Genomic DNA, 23,974 nt, shown 5'->3' on the forward strand with positions numbered 1-23,974 from the left:
TCATGTATATTTCAACCAGTTTTTTGCACGGTCGGTCTGGGATCGATCCCCGTCGGTGGGTCCAATGGGCTATTTCTCACTCCAGCCAGTTCACCACAACGGGCATATCAAAGGCCGTGGTATGTATTATCCTGTCTGTGGGATGTTGCATATAAAAGATCCCTTGCTGTTAATCGAAAAGAGTAGCCTATGAAGTGGCGACAGCAGATTTCCTCTCTCAATATCTGTGTGGTCCTTAATCATATGTCTGATGCCATATAACCGTAAATAAAATGTGTTGAGTGCATCGTTAAATAAAACATTTCCTTCCTTCCTTCAATTATGTCAGTTGTAATAAATTAATTTAACAGTGTTCAGTGGTCTGAAAAATATATTCCAAGTATGATTTAATTGTGCTATTTTTCCTTAGTATATCCCATCAGATGTGGGACCATGGCAACAAAATACTGTGCCTTTATTTTGTCTAGCTGTAGTAGACCCTAGTAGATATAGGGTCTCCATGTTGAATAGAACTGTAGTTTGTGTTTTTATTTTTCATTAGCAAAGAAAGAAAGAAATGTTTTATTTAACCACACACTCAACACATTTTATGTACGGTTATATGGCGTCAAACATATGGTTAAGGACCACGCAGATATTGAGAGAGGAAACCCACTGTCGCCACTTCATGGGCTACTCTTTACGATTAGCAGCAAGGGTTCTTTTATATGTACCATCCCACAGACAGGATAGTACATACCACAGCCTTTGTTACACCAGTTGTGGAGGACTGGCTGGAGCGAGAAATAGCCGAATGGGTCCACTGACGGGTATCGATCCCACTGGGCTAGGTCCCGCCCCCTTTTCATTAGCAAAACATGTAATAAGATGACAGCTTTAAAGGGACATTCCTGAGTTTGCTGCACTTTTAAAGATGTTATTGATTAACAGACTTTTTAACGATTGTAATTACATATCAAGTATAGTTTTCTGCATAAAATATCAGTGGCTGTATATAGAACATGTTTCTGATCGTTCTAATGTTTGTACTAGGTTAAATTTCATCTTATTTCCTAAAATATTGTTTTTTCGTACGTATGAAATTATTTGAAGGCCAAACCCAGTTTGGGCTTCTTACAAATATTAAGATGACCAGAAATACAATGATATACAGACACTGGTATTCTAAACAAGAAAATATATTTAATATGCAGGTTTAATTGTAGAAATATTTTATTAGTTTGAAACATCTTACAATGTAGCAAAGTCAGGAATGTCCCTTTAAACTGTGTGGCATGGCATCAAAATAACAACACATTGTTAATACATTATATATACCCAATTTGAATACTACAGTGACATAATGATTTCAGTTCAGAACACTTTATATTCACAGATCGAAACTCAAAAAAAAATATGGTGGCCCAAAATATAATAATGGATGTTTGCAAATTATGATAAGCGAACCATGAACCACGAGCAAGATTTTAATGTGGAATAAATATATGCAATACAAACATTGACAGTGGCTCATATGTTATAGCTTTAAAGAAGATCGCCCAAATAATAATATTTGGGCGACTAATGCCATTATGTTTTAATATTTAAGTTGTCCAAACGGAACATTGGTCACATTTGGTGACCTGGCCACAGGCCATTTCGAGCCCTGTTTTATATTCAGCCCTCTAAAATTGCACATCATATTACATAAACTTCTTCTTTTGTTTTGTTTTGTCTAATTTAGGACATCATTTACATGGATGTACATGTAACAGGTTATGCAAAAATGAAATGGGTTACCTGAATTTAATTTTGTGTAACAGTGACCCTATTTTCAATACAAAGCCTAACATTACAGTCATTGGCAATATTAATGGTCAGGGGCAGCGCAGACGGTATGGCCAGTACTGCCATGGCCATACCACTTTTCAAAGAGGTACGGCATGGCTGTACCACTTCTTTTTGTGTATGTGTGTTATATTTGATGTATCTGTAAAAATATCCTTCACAGGTGAATTTGAAAGGAGAGTCTGGCAACCTCGAGATGTACCACTATTTGTTACGCACTGCCACCCCTGATGGTGTTTATGTTTTGTACATTGAGTAAGTTGTTAACCTTTTCGTGTTACGACATATGCATTATATTTGACCATGTCTGCCAAAAAAAGAATACAGATGTGTGTATATATTATTCACAGGAAACATCATTTACAAGCATTCTGAGAGTACTGCTAAAGCAATACATGACCCTCACTGGGTCCAACAAATCTCCTAAGTTCAAGGGCCATAACCCTGTCAAACATTGACAAATTTAAAAAACCCAAACTTGCTCAGTAGCTCTATAAGATAATATTATACGTAGATAACACAAACATTTTGTTGAATATCTTGAGGAACTGGGAATAAAAAGTCCAGAAAACTGTAAAAAAGACGGCTGGACCGACAGAAAGAAGATTGTTTTGTTTAACGATACCATTAGAGTACACTGTCAATTATTAATAAATCAATGTGCTCTAGTTGTGTCATTAAGGAAAACATACAAACATAATTCGCAAAACATGACTTGCTACTTATTGTCATAGAGTTATGGGTATGCACAAAACAAAACAGCTGCAACAGACCCACCAGTTATAGACATACAATAAGAGTAACATATAGATCACTGCAGGGTTTTTAATTCTCGGCAGCACTTTTTTGCTGTAAACTATGCTCAATTTTATACCCCGCTGTTTTGCCATGGACATTTTCTTAATTGCAGGGGTGGGAGATTTTGAAGACTGCCCCTGAGAATCATTGTACTGAGAATCAAAACTACCAAACTTAAATTCTATGAGATGAAAAGACTTTAAAAAAAAATCAATGTTAAATTCTATAATTTAAATGTTTAAAAATTCAATAAAAATTCAAAACTTCCAAAATATCTTACTATTACTTTGTGGAGACTACCACAAAGAATCATAGTACCAAGTTTTAGAATTATCCAATGAAAATGTACTTTAAAAATTTGAATTAAATATTTTTAAACATTTTAATAAGAATTGTAAAATGTTTTAAAAATTGAGTAAGAATTTTTAAATTTAATACAAATTCAAAAATTCATGTATGTGTGTTATATAAAAGACCAAAGACTAGATATTACATGGCCAACCATCTTCACAATCGTTTATCAAGTGTTAAGGGCTGGTCTACAAACAATCACCGGGGAGTGGGTGGTGGTGGTGGTGGTGGGGGGAACACATGACATAATAATCAGAGTGCTATATATTCATTAAAGTCACTAACCCTAATTCTTTAAGTATCCTGGAGTAATGAATAGTCGTACACATAAGGACAACCAGTATTTGAAGTAATCACCTGCAACCGAAAAGCAACAAACTAAATATTATTTGGTCCACTGTTGTATATAACACACTACGTGTTATTAATATCTACTACCGAATTCATCTGCCAAAGTTAAGTTTTTAAATAGAACCCACTTTTGGTGTACTACGTAAAACGTAACGAATAATCTGCACTCCATTCTTGTTACATGTTAGGCAATTTCCATCTCTGGACCCTTGTATTTCATTTTGTATTGAAACAAATTATGTATAAATTAAATCCCATATCTCGTTTCACAAGTCACAAGTTTTGCCTTATTTAAGCATGTTCAGGGAACATTTTGTGATATTTCTAGAAATTTCTAAAAACTGAAAATTGATTTTTTAGCAATTACTGTTAGATCTTTTGAAATTGTGCAGTGATCTCTGAAACTTGTGTTGCGAATCCTTGGATGTTTTGAAATTGTGCATTGATCTCTGAAACTTGTGTTGCGAATCCTTGGATGTTTAACAATGCTAAACATTTTTGTCTTACTATATTTTTACAATGCTTAAATATGTGCACTTAAGAAAAACAAGCTTCATATTTTCAGTCCACAAGGTTTTGTGAAGTTGCCTCCAGGCTGGGTTTTTGTCATGTGGCTACCACATACATGTAAAAAACATTTTACACATTTTCCATAATTTTAATTTTTCCGTGTGAGTGGTGGACATTACCCTCGTGTGAAAATGTCTAAAACAGCACAGAACACTTGAAGTACACTTTCTCCTCTGACTGCCAGCACTTTCTCTGACTGCCAGCACTTTCTCTTCACCTTACTGCGGGTAAGGCGGGGCCGGGTGGGAAGGGTATGGCTGCGATGGATATGGCTGCCCTGGAATAAAAAAAAATATATATATATATAGTTGAATGCTGTTGGCTCGAACCCCGGTGGTGCTCGAGAAAGTGTTCGACCATTTGGTCACCAGTGTGTAAGTGGAACTTGGGACTTTGTTTTTGGTTGGAGTGTTGTAGTGTATTTGACCCTTCCGAGTTCAACACAACGAGATTCTACTGTATATACACACAAAAAAATAGAATGCTGTGAATCATCATCGTTAAAACAAAATAATTAAATTTCTGTTACATTCAATACATCTTAACATCACCCCATTTGTCCACTCGTAGCAATGCAAGTTTGTTAATTTGTTTATGAACATAAAAATTAACTTTGTCAGGGAACTTTTGTATCTGATGACGTCACTTTATATTCAATTTGGTACTTTGTGCTACTAAGCGTTATTGTTATACATTTTGTCTAATGGTAAAATCCAGTTTGAGTTACTGAAAAAAAAGAGGTTTGTTTTCTTTAACAACATCACTAGAGCACATTCATTATTTGGATTACTACTATATTAGGTCAAGAAACACATTGAATATACACACTCTGATATTCTAAACAAAAAAACATATTTAACATGCAATTTTAGTAATTAAAACTTGAGAAAATGTGAAATGTTTTCTCTTTTATGGATACATTACCTGTCCTCAAACAAGTGCTAGTAGTCTGGTCCGAACATCCTAACAGCCAATGGGATGGCCTAAATTCTTCTACTGCATACTCCTCTGTAGTACCGGTCATGTGACTGTAACTTTCTTCTTTTTCTCTTCGCTGTGTGGTTCGGATGTCTTTTATTTGGCTGTTATTCAGTAATTTTTTCGGTTTTTCTTTTCTTTCTCAGATTGTTGTATACTACACTAGCCATAGGGGTGGAGGGAGAAGTGCACTTGTTTGAGGACAGGTAATGTTGAAAAGAAAGGCTTTATTAGTTGGGAACCATTCACAATGGCAAGTAACTCAGGACAATCTTTTTAATAATGTGCCAACATTTGGTTTTAGACCAGGGCCCAATTTCTCAAAACATCGAAAGTCTAGTTTTACACAAAAACAAAAATCTATCCTCTAAGCCACAATTCTTATTATTAAACATTCAATAAATATGGTTTGAAGTACACATAATATTACATTTTCTTTTGTTCTTAAAATGCTCCATCATTCATAATGATGTAATTTCATGAAATAAATGCCAAACACATGTGAACGTAGGACCACAGACAAACCACAGCTACCTCTGGCACTCACCAAATTCACCAACTGCGAATTTCAAAAACAACTGGCAAATTTTATTTTAATTTGGTGAATTAATTTCAAGTAATAATGGATATTCTGTCAGAAAATAAAGTTCTGTGTTTCTGAAATTGTTTAAGTTTAGTAGATAATTTGGTGCAATTTTCTGCTGACCTGGAGCCAGCCCTGCAAACGTACAGGGCCGAGTTTACAAAGCCTGTTTATGTCTTACACGCGTGTAACTACGCACATTTAAAATGCTTAAACACCTGTTTATGTCTTACACATGTGTAACTACGCACATTTAAAATGCTTAAACACCTGTTTATGTCTTACACATGTGTAACTACATACATTTACAATGTTTAAAACATCTGCATTTAAGAAAAACAGGCTTCGTAAATTCGGCCCGTAAAGTTTTGTGTTGTGTTTTGTGCTCTGGTATTCCATAATCTTTTATTTTTAAAAAACTGATGTCATATTTCTACTTACCGGTTGGTGGACCATATCCATAACCATCAGGGGGTGGTGGCTGTCTGTTTGGATCTGCAGGGTAGGGCATCACCCCTGGGTCACTTGGATAAGGGTAGCCGCCAGTGTTGACTTCTCCAGGAGGCAACTGGGGTTTTTCATCTGAAATTATAGAAAGTTTCTAATATCTGGGGTTTTTCATCTGAAATTATAGAAAGTTTCTAATATCTGGGGTTTTCAATGATGCCAAAAAAGCAACCCCCAAGTTAAGGAGTTAAAAACCTCTAGATCTTTAGAAATAAAACATTTGTATTAACTACCTGTACCTCTGTGTATGAGTTAACGTTTGTTTTGTGTAATGACACCAATAGAGCACACTGATTTACTACTCACTGGCTATTGGATGTCAAATGTTTGGTAATTCTGACATACAGTCTTAGAGACAAAATCATTTCAATTTTCCATTAGTAACAAAGATTCTTTTACATGCATCCACATACCATGGCCTTTGATATACCAGTCGTAGAGCACTAGTTTTGATGGGGGGAACCCAATCTGAAAATGGGTCCACTGAGGTGATTTGATCCTTAAACCCATGCACTTAGATGAGTGTTCTACCAACTGGGCTACATGTAGATAATGCCCCACCCCCTAAAATAATAGAAATTTACCGGGGACCACTAGGGCCTTCGCGAGTCCAAAATAATGGACTCGAGTACTCGAGGGTCAAACTCAACCCGGACCCGAGTACCCGACACTTACACTAGATGATAATAAGACAATAAAGTAAAATAACATGATGCATCTTAATTCCAGCACTTAACATGGATGCCAAATCATGATCCAGCCAATGCACCACGACTGGTGTATCAAAGGACGTGGTATGTGCTATCCTGTTTGTGGGATGGTGCATATAAAAGATCTCTTGCTGCTAATCGAAAAGAGTAATGGTGACAGCGAGTTTCCTCTCTCAATATATGTGTGGCCCTTAACCAAATATCCGACGACATATAACCGTAAATAAAATGTGTTGAGTGCGTCATTAAATAAACCATTTCCTTCCTTCCAAATCATGATAATTGTATTGCATTCCACACATTCTCATAGTCGTATATTGTAACCAGCGGCAAGCATATAGCTAAATGACGTAAACAAATATAATTAAATGAGAGTGCTCTTCCTTGTACAAGTACCAAGTCCTGTGAACAGATTCGAGTCTCGCTAGACTCGGCCCGTGTCCGAGTACTCGTGGAGACCCCACAGATCATTGCAGTAGCTTTAATACAAACTAACTTACTAGTTGGTGGATACGGTGCTGGTGCATTAGGGTCATAGCCGGCAGTGTATGCCGGAGGGGGGTACTCTCCAGGTGATGGCTGTGGGTAACTCCCAGGGGGAGGGGGTTGGTTTCCCGGTGGCATGTAGGCTCCCGGTGGCCCAGGTTGTTGGTTTGAAGGGGGTGCATAGGCTCCTGCAGGAGGTCCCGGCTGTTCTGTAGTCATCATCATCACAGGAGCTGTTAAAACAAGAAAATAAAACAAATAATAAATGTTTAAAGATATTTTGTTTTACTAACCGACTGAGAACTCAATTTTGTAGCACAGATATAACAAATAGAGATGGGGAGGTTCAGATGGGGTTTTTTCCGATTCAATTTTATTCACAATACTTTCCACAAGTACTTGAAGTACCGTAGTAAAAGTAGGCTAGCTACATGTATGCCCACTATCATACATACATTTTAATAAACTATTTTAAGAGCAAGACACTTTATTTTTAATGGTTATTTGCCAAATAATTGAAAAAACAAAATTATATGTTGACTAAAAAAAGCACAAAAAAAAGCATTTTGACCATGCCGTAAATTTGTGGGTTCAGTGCAGGATCTGAACGGGACCTATGGTGTCACCATCGCCCATGCAAACATGTCAGGTGTAAGGGAATCGAGCACTGTGATTGGCCGAAATACTTTACGAGTCATTGGGATTACCAGCAAGGTGCTGAAATGTTTATTCAGGTATCATTTAAAAAATAATAATAAAAAAAAAAAAATTAAAATTAAAATCTGAAATAAACTGTAGCGCACTGAACTGTTGATCTAAAATCGCAGTTTTTGTGAACCGCAATTAATTGTCCTAACCCTAATAACAAATAAATTAAGGTGCCATATAGACACAGTGACACTCTATTTGCAGATAGAGCGAGCCCAACACCAATCCAGTGAGTACCATGCATTTGTATTATCTTGTGTTCACTGTCATTTCAAAAAGTGAGGGACACTACAAAATATCTATAATTTGTATTAAAACATTTGGGGGGGGGGGGGGGGGGCATGATTCTAAGGGAATCATAAAATGATTTATCCTATAACTTACGCATAATATCCTTGCCATAAACCCATTTGATACAATGTATTTACCATCATTAACTCAGTTAATGATGTTTTGCTGTCAATGGGTCATTTGTTGACAGGCAACAAGACTTGTGACACCTGAGCGTAACGTTTTAATGAGATTTAGTTAAAATGCATGACATCAAACTACATTTGTGCTAATTGCGATGATGTCATATAAGCAAATTCAGAACTTTGATTTACAAAATATTCAATTAAAATACTATTTTAGAAGTGTTATAGGATAAACAGAATTCGCTACTCATGTTTTTTAATATGTAAAATATCAACCTTGTCTAGTTAATCAGTTCTTATCTCAGTAGAGCGTCGACAAATACCGATTAACATAGACTGAGTCTCTGTTGATATTTTCCATATTAAAAAACACTTGTGATGAATTCTCTATGTAATACAGTTATTTTGTGGTTACATCTCATAATCTTACGCTTTCAACCCAAAATCTGTAATTTGTGGGAGCTTGAACAGAATCCTGCTAAATTTGCAGCCTAATATACATGTACCATTCACTGTAAATCAGAAAATGTTAGAGAGCATAAAAGTTTAGCAAATTTAGCGAAGCCATACAACATGCTAAATTAATATTTCATGACGCCATATTTAAAGAGACTTACAATGTACATGCTATTGTTTACACCAAAATTATTCCAGTTAGTTAGCATGCACATCACTACAATGTTCTACTATATTTATATTGTTACTAAGCTGCATAATATCAAAATTGATCATCAAAAGTATTACTTCAGCTGGCTATCCTGGTGTTTTTATAACCAAGAAATGTATTTTTCTTATTTTAAAAAATGCATACCAGTATACTGCATCATGGTTATGGAGACTAACTCATCTACAGTTTAATGGTTTTATCCTCATTTCAACGTCACAGGGAACATCTTTATTAGCAATATTTCTAGTCAACAGACCTCTTTTGCATTCCACTGTGCATGTGCACGTAGCGGGGAAACTTGTGGACGCTAACCGTGAACTCGTGTAAAAACAGACCTGTTACAAATTGGGGAGCATTGAAAATTGATTAGGATCTACTGTTTAATGCAGGTGCGTGTGTGTGTGTGTGTGTGTGGGGGGGGGGGGGGGGGGGGGGGGGGGTTAAATGACAAATATTTAAGAGTGCTGATGGCACTCCATGTATTACAAGCAGGGTCTAAAACCCTGCTCAGGACACACTCGACACCCCCTCTCGATCCGTGCCTGTAATGTTTTAAAATTGTGCAGCGGTCTTTGAAACTTGAGTAGTGAATCATGATATGATACTTAACAAAATGTTCCCTGCATCACAGACTTATCACCAGCACTATAATCTGTGATATCTCCTGCATATTCACCGTATAGGAGATATCGCTTCTTTTGTTACATCACTGTGTACATTTCAGCGCTAAACCTATCATTAGTGACGTCATGCCACTGTTGTTCTACTAGTTAACGAGTCTACCACTGCCAAATAAAGTGACATTCAACCCACATTACTGACATTGTTTCCAATTGTCACAAAGAATAATAATGGATGATCAAAAGAATACCCCCTTTGTGTCTTGTGATATCATAATTTATCAGCACTCATTCATAAAAGTTTAAAAATCACAGGCTAAAACATTAAATGCAGTTCACCTGCTCCATACAACATAGAACTTGCATGTCTGCTGCCACAAAACAGGGGAATAACGTCCCACAAATGTGATAAAATGGAGACAAATACATTTTTGTCATGCTGATTAGTAACTCCATGAGGATGGATTAACTCAAAACAATTAAATAAAACAAGACTTCTGTGGAATTAAACATCTTGTCTACCATAAAAAAATATTGGTGCACTGTGATGAACATCCATAGGTGCAACTATAAACCAAGTTTCAGCTCACTGTGATGAACGTCCACAGGTGCAACTATAAACCAAGTTTCAGCTCACTGTGATGAACATCCACAGGTGCAACTATAAACCAAGTTTCAGCTCACTGTGATGAACGTCAATAGGTGCAACTATAAACCAAGTTTCAGCTCACTGTGATGAACGTCAATAGGTGCAACTATAAACCAAGTTTCAGCTCACTGTGATGAACGTCAACAGGTGCAACTATAAACCAAGTTTCACTGACCTAAGACTTATAGTTGGTGAGAAACTGATGAAAAGGCGAAACTTCAATGTTAAACTTTAACGCAAATGTCAACGCTGTCGCTGCCTGCATCGGATAAGTGATATGTATATCTCACCTGCATTACTTCAAACAAGTACGAGACAACAAGGTTAGGTAACCATTTCAGATTGGAAATTTGTTAAGGATCTCGAGTAATGTGTTTTTTCTCAACAAGAATTACACGGAATTAAATGTCTCGCCTACCAGAAATGTTTTTGGTGCACCGTGACGAACGTCAATAGGTGCAACTATAAACCAAGTTTCAACTCACCGTGATGAATGTCAATAGGTGCAACTATAAACCAAGTTTCAGCTCACCGTGATGAACGTCAACAGGTGCAACTATAAACCAAGTTTCAGCTCACTGTGACGAACGTCAACAGGTGCAACTATAAACCAAGTTTCAGCTCACTGTGACGAACGTCAACAGGTGCAACTATAAACCAAGTTTCAGCTCACTGTGACGAACGTCAACAGGTGCAACTATAAACCAAGTTTCAGCTCACTGTGACGAACGTCAACAGGTGCAACTATAAACCAAGTTTCAGCTCACTGTGACGAACGTCAACAGGTGCAACTATAAACCAAGTTTCAGCTCACTGTGACGAACGTCAATAGGTGCAACTATAAACCAAGTTTCACTGACCTAAGACTTATAGTTGGTGAGAAACTGATGAAAAGGCGAAACTTCAATGTTAAACTTTAACGCAAATGTCAACGCTGTCGCTGCCTGCGTCGGATAAGTGATATGTATATCTCACCTGCATTACTTCAAACAAGTACGAGACAACAAGGTTAGGTAACCATTTCAGATTGGAAATTTGTTAAGGATCTCGAGTAATGTGTTTTTTCTCAACAAGAATTACACAGAATTAAATGTCTCGCCTACCAGAAATGTTTTTGGTGCACCGTGACGAACGTCAATAGGTGCAACTATAAACCAAGTTTCAGCTCACCGTGATGAATGTCAATAGGTGCAACTATAAACCAAGTTTCAGCTCACCGTGATGAACGTCAACAGGTGCAACTATAAACCAAGTTTCAGCTCACTGTGACGAACGTCAACAGGTGCAACTATAAACCAAGTTTCAGCTCACTGTGACACAATAGGTGCAACTATAAACCAAGTTTCGAACGTCAATAGGTGCAACTATAAACCAAGTTTCTGCTCAGCTCACCTGCATTACTTCAAACAAGTACGAGACAACAAGGAGGTAACCATTTCAGATTCGAGTAATGTGTTTTTTCTCTGTGATGGTGCAACGAACGTCAATAGGTGCAACTATAAACCAAGTTTCAGCTCACCGTGACGAACGTTCAGGATCTCGAGTAATGTGCAACAAGAAACACGGAATTAAATGTCTCGCCTACCAGAAATGTTTTTGGTGCACCGTGACGAACGTCAATAGGTGCAACTATAAACCAAGTTTCAGCTCACCGTGACGAACGTCAATAGGTGCAACTATAAACCAAGTTTCAGCTCACCGTGACGAACGTCAATAGGTGCAACTATAAACCAAGTTTCAGCTCACTGTGATGAACGTCAATAGGTGCAACTATAAACCAAGTTTCAGCTCACCGTGACGAACGTCAATAGGTGCAACTATAAACCAAGTTTCAGCTCACCGTGACGAACGTCAATAGGTGCAACTATAAACCAAGTTTCACTGACCTAAGACTTATAGTTGGTGAGAAACTGATGAAAAGGCGAAACTTCAATGCAAAAGTTAATGCCAATGCCACCAGACAACAATAGAGGCAAAACCAAAATACTCAGTTACAATTTAATGCACTATACTTGTAACATGTTAATCAGCATTTTAGCTGGGCAAAAAAATATATTGTTAGCAGTTTAATGAATAGGTGTAGTGTATAAAAATGTTTAACCAAAGTCAATTTGTGTTAGCCAAACAAAATAAATGTTTGTTAAATATGTTATTTCTGAATTGACAAAAAAAAAAAAACCCTAAAAACCTAAAGAATATGTAACCTGACTTCTCACCAATTGAATGCAGCCATTTGATTGGCTCTTATGATGTTTTTGATCAGCCCAGAGGGTATGGTGGGTAAAATTACATACCCTAAAATATTGGAAATTAATGGATACATTTTTAAAATAATTTTTAGAACCATTATATTAAGAGAACTGCTGTTTAGAATTTGTCGAAGTATACGAAATGTAGAGTCCAGTTTCAAAAGATTTCAAACCCATAACCACCTAGTAGGGACACTTATGTTCTGCTGACTATTTTCTGGCAGAAAGCCATGAGTAGAAAATAAAATGTACTTGGTAATAAGTCAGGTATTAAAAGAAATAGCTTTTGATGATTTTGCAAATCAAACTTCAAACTATGGTATAATAAAAATATATATATTTGGAAACTGGCAGCTTTAAAAGATAGAAAAAAAAGAGACATACAGTGCTCAAACCAACAATAAAGTCAACTAAATATAAGTGGGCAGCTTGGTAATTGTCAATCTGTTTCACGGTTTGTAGGTTTGGATGATGTGACTAGGGTAAAACTATCAATGTTAGACAAACTATTGGCTGGTTTGGTATTACACTGTTTCATGTAACTTGCTTATATCTCGACAGTTTAAATACACTTACTGTGGGCACAGTTTTTGCCTTATAAATTTAACAGAAATAGATACCATAGTCAAACCAGGGATCTTAACTCCAGTGTGATCACAGGGAAGTAATAACCAACTTTAAGAAACCAACTACGGGTGGTTGTTGACTTTACTGTAATTCCAGTGTGTGGGAAGTTGATTGACTTTATTTTAACTCCAGTGTGTTCACCTGGAGGTAATTATAAAACTTAAGAAACCAACTACAGGTGGTTGGTTGACTTTATTGTTGGATTGCACACTGTATTTGAATCACAGCATGCATACCTTCCTGATTCAGCGGAACTGCCTGTTCTTTGTGCAGCCCTTAAACAACAACATAACAAAACATGCACAAACAACATACACATGTACAAAAAAAAAGGGAACAAACAAATAAAAACAAGAAAAAAACTCTAAACAAGCAGAACCTTCCTAAAAAATTAAAGCTACATTTTCTAATGGATCTAAATAAGTGCAGTATTTAAAGTCATTCCCACAGGGTTCATACACTTGAAAAAACATAAAATTCAATGACATTTCCAGGACAGTTTTTAATTTTCATAAAACATGAAATGTTCAATCAATTAGTGTCTTTTATAACAAATTGTTGTCTGATTTACGCAGGTTATGAGGACAACAAAAGTAAATATGTGGGAGAAAAAAAAAACCCACAATATATTTTGCCTAAATTTCCAGGACACAATAAAACTGTAATGGGTTTTTTTTTCAGGACATTCCAGACCTGGATTTTAACAGCACAAAATTCAAGGACATTCCAGGATTTTGAGAATACATAAAAACCCTGATTTACTAGAAGTTATTTATTTCTGAGCCAATTGTTTTCTAAACTGCCAACAAAAATAGTGTTGTTTTTTTGTTATTTCCAAAGCACTTTTACTTTTCTTCTTACGTCAAATCAAACTGCAATTATTTACCAAAAAAAAACAGCGTTCTTGGAGGCTGGGAAGGACTATAGAAGGCTGTTGCCTGCCAAGAACAATGCACGCTATTCTATAACTTTTCACAGGTACATGTAATTGTATCAAAATCGTACTGTAATGATATGGGTTGTACAAAATCTCCTCCAATCAATATGTTACCAAGGTGTAATTTTCATTTACAGATTAACCTATAGAAGTTGGATGTAGCTCAGTGGTAGAGCACTCACTTGAGGTGAGTTAAAGTTTGTTTTGTTTAACGACACCACTAGAGCACATTGATTTATTAATCATCGGCTATTGGATGTCAAATATACAGGGAATGGCCATTTTGATACAGAGAGGAAACCTGCTACATTTTTTTCATTAGTAGCAAGGGATCTTTTATATGTACAGGTTGTGCACTTTACGGTCGGCTGATCACCCATGGAGAGTCAAAATAGCGTCAGGCAAGTCAAAACCTTATCACATGCGAAAATTTCAACATATTGTATTATGTATCAAAACGCTAATAACTTATGTTTGTAAGAGATCAGAATGTTATTTTGTATTTGTTTTCAACTGGTTTCCTATTAGTATCTGCGCAACCAAACCCATATAGGACATACAAGCGACCACTTCCCCTGTCTATCAAACAGTCTAAAACCATTCGGAATGCATAGGCCGGTTTTGGTTATGTCTTCGGAAAAGCTTGACCACGTAAATGTATTTGTAGGTTCAATCGGAACACCTCGGCCATGACCATCTATACTTTCCATTTAGTTACAGTCAGAACAATTCGTCATATTCCACTACGCTATGTTTCACAGAAGATTTTGTTTACGAGTCTAAGGTTTTTCAAAGTTACATTGTGTTGGAATGTTTTCGTTTTTTACAGAATATACTGAATCTACTATACAAACACCCAATCGTCACTGCGAATGATGTCAACATAGATTGCTGTCAGCTTAGTATTTTTTTAATTCCTCGTCATATGGACATAACAGCACCTTATTCATTCCAAGACCGAGCCTTGGTAAAACATTCCAGATGTTTGATTGTGTGGGTCCCGTGACAACATAATAAAGATAATTTAATTACAACAGTTTGTAATAAAACTAAACAAGTTCTGTTTCCTTCTTTTGTGTTGTTCTTATTGTTTGTATGATATAACATGTTTTTAAAGCGCAATTTAAACAAGTTATCTTTTTTTTAATGAAATTTGGTCGGGGGCCATTCAAAAGTTGTACGGGTGAGTCAAAGTGTTGCTGTGAGTGGCCCGATTGGCCAGTCAAAAAACATCCCAAGTGCATACCCTGCAAGTGCCATCCCACAGACAGGATAACACATACCACAGCCTTTGATATACCAGTCATGGTGCACTGGCTGGAATGAAAAATACCCCAATGGGCCGCACCGACTGTGCATCAAGCGAGTGCTTTACCACTGGGCTACGTCCCACCTTTGCCTGAGGTGAGATAGATCCCAGAATAGATCACCCTTGAAAGACTTGTGGTTTCTTCCAGTCCCAGCCAAACTGGAAAATCAAACTTGAAAAGTTGTTGTAGGTACTCACCTGTCTACAGGAAATACATGTATCAGGGCTTGAAATATAGCAGCCTGCGAAAAGTGTCATTAAATAAAACATTTCCTTCCTTCCTTCCTCCAAGGGCTGATTAACTACACACATAACCAGGCCACATTTTACAAAGTGATCATAGTTACCGTATGCACTTAAGGTGATCGTAGTGCTAAGATTGCTTCGTAAAATGTGACTCATCACAATATACATATAGTACATACGGTTGCTGCTTATCCCTGGCACCTTTCCAAACACATGACCCGCTTTCCCCGACTTCTTAACGCAGCAATAGACGGTGACTCCAACGATGACAACGAGTAACAAGACGCCAATAACAATTCCAACCGTCTGTCCAGTGCTGTTACTAGTGATAAAACAAAAACAGGTAGACAAAGAGTAAAACACAGATAACAATTCCAACCATCCGTCCAGTGCTGGAACTAAAACAGGTAGACAAAGAATAAAAACGTAACAATTCCAACCGTCGGTGTGCAATTTTGAGAAGAGTCTGGGAGCCTATGGCTCACAAAAATTACATAGGACTCTTTAGCTTGGCTAGCATACGAACCCGAATGGCATTGTACAAATTACATTGATTCTTCGAAATGACACAGTCAACCTATATCTTCTTGAATAGTGATCTGTTCCATGGTTTCATGCAAAACATTTAGTGTATGTTCTGGAGACGCACGGCAGGGCTCGCTGGGTTGGTGACTCACTTTAAAGATTTGCAAACAGGGAGTCCTTATGACATTTAAAAATTTTAACCAAAATCGCACACTGGCCATATATGTATCGTTCATAATTAAAGCTAAAACAATAGTGCCAAAATGATCAGTTGTAAACAGGTTCAACAAATCCACTAGCCCTCGGTCCTGGCTAGTCAATTTTTGTTCTGGGCTAGTGGAAATTATTAACTGTATTACTGTAATTGTACATTTAAAGGGACAGACCCTAGTTTCAACCCGTGAAAATTAACTCTAAGTTTATTTAATCTACAAACCTGTAACACATTTGGATAAAGTTACAATTGAGTGAAACACCAGTCTGTGACTTTGAAATGGTGAAATATACCCTCTAAAAATAGACTAAAACTCGACTCCATAATTGTTACTTCTCAGACGCATGTGCGTTTTTAAATATATGATAAATACATTTTGTGATATTAAAAACACCAGGAAGACCAAAAACACTTTGAATGCACGAAAATTGATTATCTAAACCATAAAATCTAAATAAAGTATGATTTCAGTTATCAAAAACGGCTATAATAGTCAAAAATATGCCTTAGTCAGTTAGTGTTTAAAAAACTAGGGTATGTCCCTTTAAGCTTCAGTGAGGACTAGTGACTTTCTCAAACATTTGGTGAACAATGATTAAAACTTTGTTTAGTGACATCACAAGAGCACACTGATCTATTTATCATCGGCTACTGGACATGTCAATGTAATTAAAATTAGCTCCACTATTACATGTGGATCTAACAGCAGCCAGTTGGAGCTCATCTATTTATCATCGGCTACTGGACATGTCAATGTAATTAAAATTAGCTCCACTATTACATGTGGATCTAACAGCAGCCAGTTGGAGCTCATGTCCACCAATCAAAACCGTACTTGCAGAATCATGCCAGTGATTTGAAAATAATTTGAAAATATTCGAATTATCCTGAGGGTATACGATATGTTTCATGTGAATTATGAATGCCTTATTTAGACCAGTAGAACTAATTTTAATCAGATTGCTAACAACACTGCGTAGTCTCCAATGTCCAGGTAACATTTCGTCTGTAAATAATAATTTAAATATTGACCAATCACACTTCGCCTTTTATAACATTATTTGGGAGCATACAAATTCTAAAAATATCGGGCAAGTCTATTTTAGTGGCCGCAGTACAGCGAACCATACCAATAAGTACGGGATGGGTTATCAGTCTTCAATTTTACATTAAAAATTATTTATTTATTTATAAAAACAAAACTAAATCAGTCTTCAGTTTTACATTGCAAATTATTTATTTTATAAAATAAAACATGTTTAAAGGCATTCGTAATTCACACGAAACATGTAGTATACCCTCAGGATAATTCGGAATATTTTCTAATTATTTTTAAATCACTGGCATGATTCTGCAAATAAGGTTTTGATTGGTGGACATGAGCTACAACTGGCTGCTGTAGATCCACATGTAATAGTGGAGCTAATTTTAATTAGATTGCTGGACATGTCAAACATTTGGCAATTCTGACATACAGTCCCAGAGAGGAAACCTACTATATTTTTTCTTTAGTAGCAAGGGATCTTTTATATGTGCCATCCCACATACAAGACAGCACATACCATGCACTTTGATGTACCAGTTGTGGTGTACTGGCTTGAACAAAAAATAACCCAATGGCTCCAGATGGGGACTGATCCTAGATCGACAGTGCTTTAAGTGAGGGCTTTACCACGGGCCTACGTTCCGTCCCGATACATTAAAAATTATGGAATATATTTAGCACATTGGTATACTGATAAAAACCGACTTACTTATTATAGTACCGACAGCAGTACTCCCGTCGACTTCTACCACAACAGCGGTCAAAGTCCATCGGCTCCCCATTGCGAGGACACACAAAGTAACCGTACATTGTACCGTTCTGGTCCGTATCGTAGTAGTTAGTGCAGATGTAGGGCACTAAAAATATAAAATATTAATCCTAATAACAGAAAAATAACACCACACTAAACCATTATGTATTACACTGAAAATACAAAATATTGAAACTAATAACAGAAAAATAACGACACACTAAACCATTATGTATTACACTGAAAATACAAAATATTAATCCTAATAACAGAAAAATAACGACACACTGAACCATTATGTATTACACTGAAAATACAAAATATTGAAACTAATAACAGAAAAATAACAGCACACTGAACCATTATGTATTACACTGAAAATACAAAATATTAATCCTAATAACAGAAAAATAACGACACACTGAACCATTATGTATTACACTGAAAATACAAAATATTGAAACTAATAACAGAAATATAACAGCACAATGAACCATTATGTATTACACGGTAAATGCAAAATATTAATAGTAAGAACAGAAAAATAACAGCACACTGAACCATTATGTATTACACGGTAAATGCAAAATATTAATACTAAGAACAGAAAAATAACAGCACACTGAACGATTATGTATTACACGGTAAATGCAAAATATTAAAACTAATAACAGAAAAATAATGGAACACCGCACCATTAGGCCTATGTATAACATTGAAAATACAAAATATTAAAAATAATAACAGAAAAATAACGGAACACTCAACCATTACGTATTAAACTTGGAGATTGAATTAGACGACGGCACTAGCAATTGCCGTCATGCCTCCTACATTTGCCAAAAAGCCCTCCCAATTTCACCCCTACCAACGGCAATGTATTGCCGTGCTCTTCATCCCCTCTTGCCGTCAGTGTCACTCAATAAATCAGACTGAAGTTGGTCTTGAATGTTATTAGAAAAAGTACTCTAATTTCACTGTGAAAATAATAAAATACATCAAAGTTATACTTTCTACTGTGTAATACTGATTAAACAGATTACGAAAATGTAGAACAGTACATTTATAGTATTAGTCTTTTCGATTCTAACAAGGCTTACTTGTTAAATGAAGCTGAAAATTCCCAAAATTTTGTAAAACAACATTAAAATTCCCAAAGTCAAAGCCATGGGTGTCAAGTCAAATTTTAGAAATAAAACCCTGGCCACACATACTTCTGTCTCTGTAACGGTGATAATATGGACTCCTCATGTATCTTGATCCTCCGTAGATCGACCCGGCTAGAAACGCCACCTGCCATGTGGAACGTGTAAACGGACTGGAGCCGTGACGAAGGTACGATATCCTGCTGCCATAGCGGACGCGCTGGCGGATCCGGGTTCTCACGCGGGTTCGAACACTCCCATAACGAGAGCGCCTCGTTTCTACAATGTCAAGAACTGAAAGAAAAAAAAAAATCGTCATTATGAGAGAACTTAATATAGGTATAGCCTTTTGGTCAATCCCAAACATTGATTAATATAAATGTTAATAAATTTTGTTTTGTATGTTTTATATCTCATATGCCTCATTTCAACAATGTCAAGGACTGAAAAAATAAAATAATTGCCATTATGAGATACCTTAATATAGAGGCATAGCCTGATGGTCAGTCCACAACGTTAATTAATTATATCTAGTATGCCTCGTTTTGAACAACAATGTCAAGAACTGAAAAAAAAAAAAAAATAGCCATTATCAGGGCTAGCTCGATCTGGCACTTGCCAAATTCGCCAATTCCGAAATTTATTTTAATTTTGTGAAAAAAATGTGTGTAATACTTAATATTTTGTTGGAAAATTGCTATAGATTTGGTATTTTTAAGATGATTTGGCAAAATTGTCTAATTACCCAGAGCTGGCCCTGCATTATGCAGTCATAATCTAAGGAGAGACCTCAATATATGTATAGCCTGTATAGCCAATGTTAATACATGTACAAAGGTTAATAAATATTGTTTTAAACAGATAATAATATATATGTAATCTTGTATGCCTCATTTCAACAATGTCAACAACTAAAAACAAAATTGCCATTATGCATTCATAATCTAAGGAAAGACCTTGATTTAGGTATTGCCTGTTGGTCAATCCCCAACGATAATAGTAATACACATGTCAATAATATTGTTTAAAAATAATAATAATGCATATATGTAAGCTAAACCACACAAATTTCATGGTTCCAATTAAAATAACAGTCCTTAGTTTTAAAACATTACTGTATATTTTTCACTATTAGAGCCGTTTCTAATAACTGAATCGGAGATTACTTAGATTTTAATGTTTAGATTACCTATTTTCGTACTTTTTATTCAAAGTGTTTCAAATCATGCTGTTGTTTCAAAATACCATAAAATAAAAATAAAAAATATTTTCACTGGTCAAAATGAGGATCTGCCACTTTAAATGTCTATATATATAGATCATACAGCCAAGTGTTATTATCTCTACTTCTGTCATCACCAGGGTTTGAATTTTACCAGGGTCTGACTATTTACCCTAAGGTACCCCAAGACACCATAAATATTGCTTATTCTTCTCACAAATGAATTAAATGTACTATTTTATAAAATATTTAGTGGAAATTGATGTAAAAATTTATTTTATGCCTACATATGTTAATGACAGCCGATTGCTAAGGGAGATAATCCAAAGAGTTAGAGAAACGCAGAAGTACAGCATCTCAATTCCAATGAAATTTCCCCTGCATTTATCGCTATGTTTTCCAGTATTTATCCTTTAAAATATTATACTGGATTAAAGATCAACTCTTCTTCAATATGAATTATGATGTTTGTTGTGTGTTTATTGTTCAAGTTTATATATATGTTGTTGTTTTTTGTTTGACAAAACACTCATTTCAAAAGAAATTAACACTGTGGAACATGCCTCCAGCAGCAATCTGTGCAGACACAAAATGTAAAATCCAAATACAGTAATACTTGTCACTGTGCTTGGAAAATTGGACCTTGTTGATGGCAAAACAAATTTAAATGTTGTTGTTGCTATTTTTGTAAATAGGATTACATCAAAGTAAAGAATAGACTTCACAATTTTAATTATATGAATTTAATATATAACAAGCAAAGAATAAATAATGAATGGACATCAGTCAACATACAAGTACTGCCCCTTAAAGGGACATACCCTAGTTTTTAAACACTGAGGCATATTTTTTACTATTGGACCCGTTTTTGGTAACTGAAATCATACTTTACTTAGATTTTATTGTTTAGAATATCCATTTTATACATTCGAAGTGTTTTTGGCAGACATGTCAACCCTCCCAGATTCCGCGGGAGTCTCCCGGTATTTGATCAAATCTCTTTCGCCTGTGCGGGAGACAGTTTCTCCTGTTAAATGACATTTTTGTAAGCATAAAAAAACAAAATCGATCCTCTTTTGTCAAAATAACAGAAGGGAAGTAACTCTGCCTTTCGGTTTCCTAGAATGTAACAGGCCGAATTGTCCCGGCTGTTTAACCTTTGCCGAAGTGAGAATTGTGGGATAGCCTATTTAGATTGTTAAAAAAGCACATGGAGTTTATAAAATGACGTGTTAATATAATATTTGTTGTCATCGTAATGGCTACAAAGCGTGTTGCCGCTAATTCAACAGGCTGTGTATTGACATTTAGTGTTGCCATATAAAAAAAAAAAACTATCCAATTTAGTTCTAATAACACCTCTGAATTGTAAAATGTCTTCCCACTGGAATACATAATGCAACTATGACGAATCTGAACTGCCAGATCCCGAGTTGACAGTGATACACATGCATGTTAAAATCACATGTCACAGCAAGACAACGAAAAGACCAATTAGCTGTATAAACATACTTGTGTCAGTTAATTTTGTATGTTTGTGCGGTAAAATGTTGGTTATAAGGGTACACTTCAAGAAATTATTTTTGTACAATTAAAAAATGTTGTGTTTGACATTGACATAAAGTTACTCACGGAAATGGGTATAATTCCAGTATATTTCACACGATGTCCATAATGAGGTTTTACTTATGATTAATGAAAATACAATGTTTATTGCATCATTATAATGATTTTAAATAAGTACCACGCCACCGTTCCTCATTATAGTAAAAACTTAATATCAATTTATAAGATTTATATAAATTTGTCTTTGGTACTTAGGTACACTAACCACAAATGATAATGTAACGCAACCTGTAAGGCTGTAAGTGTAATACCGTAAATGTACTAATTAAATTTTTTATTTCTTGTTCATGTTCTTAACATTTTTGGATAAAATATTTTTTTTTTTTTTAAATATGTATTAAATCATATTTAAACTTAAAAAAACAACAAAAAAAACATTAATATTTTTTTTTTTTTTAATGCCAAGATCTAAGGTTAAGAAGTATATATGACATCATAAAGTATTCATATAACTTATTGTAATAATGTTTTTTTTAAATCTTGCGATTTTGGGTTAAATTGTGTGAATTTAAAAAATCTCCTGCTTTTTGACAAAATCTCCTGCTTTTTCAACACACACCTCCTGCTTTCTCTTGACTAAAGGTTGACAGGTCTGGTTTTTGATCATCCTGGTGTTTTTAATATCACAAAATGCATTTCTCATATTTTTAAAAACGCACGTGCGTCTGAGAAGTAAGAGTTATGGAGTCAAGTTTTAGTCTATTTTAAGAGGGTATTTCACCATTTCAAAGTCACAGACTCATGTTTCACTCAATTGTAACTTCATTATATGTTACAGGTTTGTAGATTAACTAAACTTAAAGTCCGAACCAAATTGTTAACAACTACGATAAATTACTCTCCTACCTTTAATTTCCGTTACATTTCCCCCAAATTTGTCTAGACACAAGTTGTGAAAAAATCATCACGGTAACACAGATTGCACATACGAGACTGTAATGATGTCGCCAGTATCGACTTCACTGAGATAGTATAGGGCAAAATACATGCAGTTTTCTGCTGTCTGCCATTTTGCTTTTTTTCTATGGAATACTCTTCAAGAGGTGTGAAAGCCTCCAAAGTATGTGACATAATTAATATAAAATCAATGATCTCTAATGGTATCTTTAAACAAATAAATAATAATAATAAAAAAATTAATATGATGTCATCACATTTGATTTTATATCATAACATGTTATGACATTGTTAGATTAAGTCATATCCTTTCACCCCTCTTGGAGAATATTCCATAAAAAGTCAAAATGGCAGCCAGCACAAAATTACATGTTTTTTGCCCTATGCGATCTCAGCGAAGTCGATATAGGTGACATGATTATCATCTAGTAGCCTATGTGGAATCTGTGTCACTGTAATGGGTTTTTTCATGATTTCTGTCTGGACAAAACGTGAGTAAAATCTAACAAAAAATAAAGGCAGGAGAGCAATTTATCGTTGTTGTTAACATTTTGGTTTTGACTTGTTTTAATTTTCATGGGTTGAAACTATAGTATAGGGTCTGTCCCTTTAACTTCAAATAATAATTTTAGTCAATCAACTCTAACCTTTCACTAAACAGTTAACATACGAGGACAAATAACAGTGGCTTTCAAACAACATTTACGATCCGTATCTCAAAAATGATTGATAATGGATTATCATTTTATTAATTATTTACATATTTTGTTAAACAGCCCCACCCCTCCCGATCAGTCTCCTTCGATTTCCCCGTCTTTAGTATTCCATTTCATGATTAATACGTACTCAATAATGATACGATTAGAAAACAGCAAACACTTTTAAAGATCCAACCAGCCATAATAAACGAAAAACAAAATTTGTTTATGATGTCAGTGTCAGAACTTGGAATTTCCTCAA

The 23,974-nt window shown here is 35.5% G+C and overlaps 1 protein-coding gene across 4 annotated transcripts; it reads right to left on the minus strand.

Moving 5' to 3' along the window:
• Positions 1-1,196: 1,196 nt before the first annotated feature.
• On the minus strand, positions 1,197-23,974 carry LOC121387877 (cleavage and polyadenylation specificity factor subunit 6-like). Of its 4 annotated transcripts, XR_005959897.1 has the most exons (9): positions 23,861-23,974; positions 19,339-19,563; positions 18,083-18,230; positions 15,769-15,911; positions 13,334-13,372; positions 7,176-7,394; positions 5,900-6,040; positions 4,017-4,174; positions 1,197-3,333 (listed from the first exon to the last, which is right to left on the minus strand). XR_005959897.1 is itself a non-coding variant. In XM_041519110.1 (8 exons), the coding sequence occupies exons 1-8, from the start codon at positions 23,913-23,915 to the stop codon at positions 4,116-4,118; spliced, it is 1,023 nt and encodes a 340-aa protein (XP_041375044.1). In that variant the 5' UTR covers positions 23,916-23,974; the 3' UTR covers positions 1,197-4,115. The 4 variants fall into 4 exon arrangements, 3 of the variants coding, with proteins under 3 accessions (XP_041375044.1, XP_041375043.1, XP_041375045.1); XM_041519110.1 differs by having other exon boundaries at positions 1,197-4,174; positions 15,769-15,905; XM_041519109.1 differs by having other exon boundaries at positions 1,197-4,174.

The sequence above is a fragment of the Gigantopelta aegis genome, chromosome 13 (assembly GCF_016097555.1).
Source record: "Gigantopelta aegis isolate Gae_Host chromosome 13, Gae_host_genome, whole genome shotgun sequence".
NCBI lineage: Eukaryota > Metazoa > Mollusca > Gastropoda > Neomphalida > Peltospiridae > Gigantopelta > Gigantopelta aegis.

What these genes read in the sequence shown, in the direction of transcription:
- LOC121387877 (XM_041519109.1), bottom strand. Translation starts at nt 23,915, where the DNA reads ATGGCTGGTTGGATCTTTAAAAGTGTTTGCTGTTTTCTAATCGTATCA. An exon ending in AGTTCCGCTGAATCAGGAAG is followed by an intron (nt 7,395 to 13,333) that starts GTATGCATGCTG and finishes TTGTTTTAACAG; the next exon opens with CTCCTGTGATGATGATGACT. An exon ending in TGGATATGGTCCACCAACCG is followed by an intron (nt 4,175 to 5,899) that starts GTAAGTAGAAAT and finishes TTTTTATTCCAG; the next exon opens with GGCAGCCATATCCATCGCAG.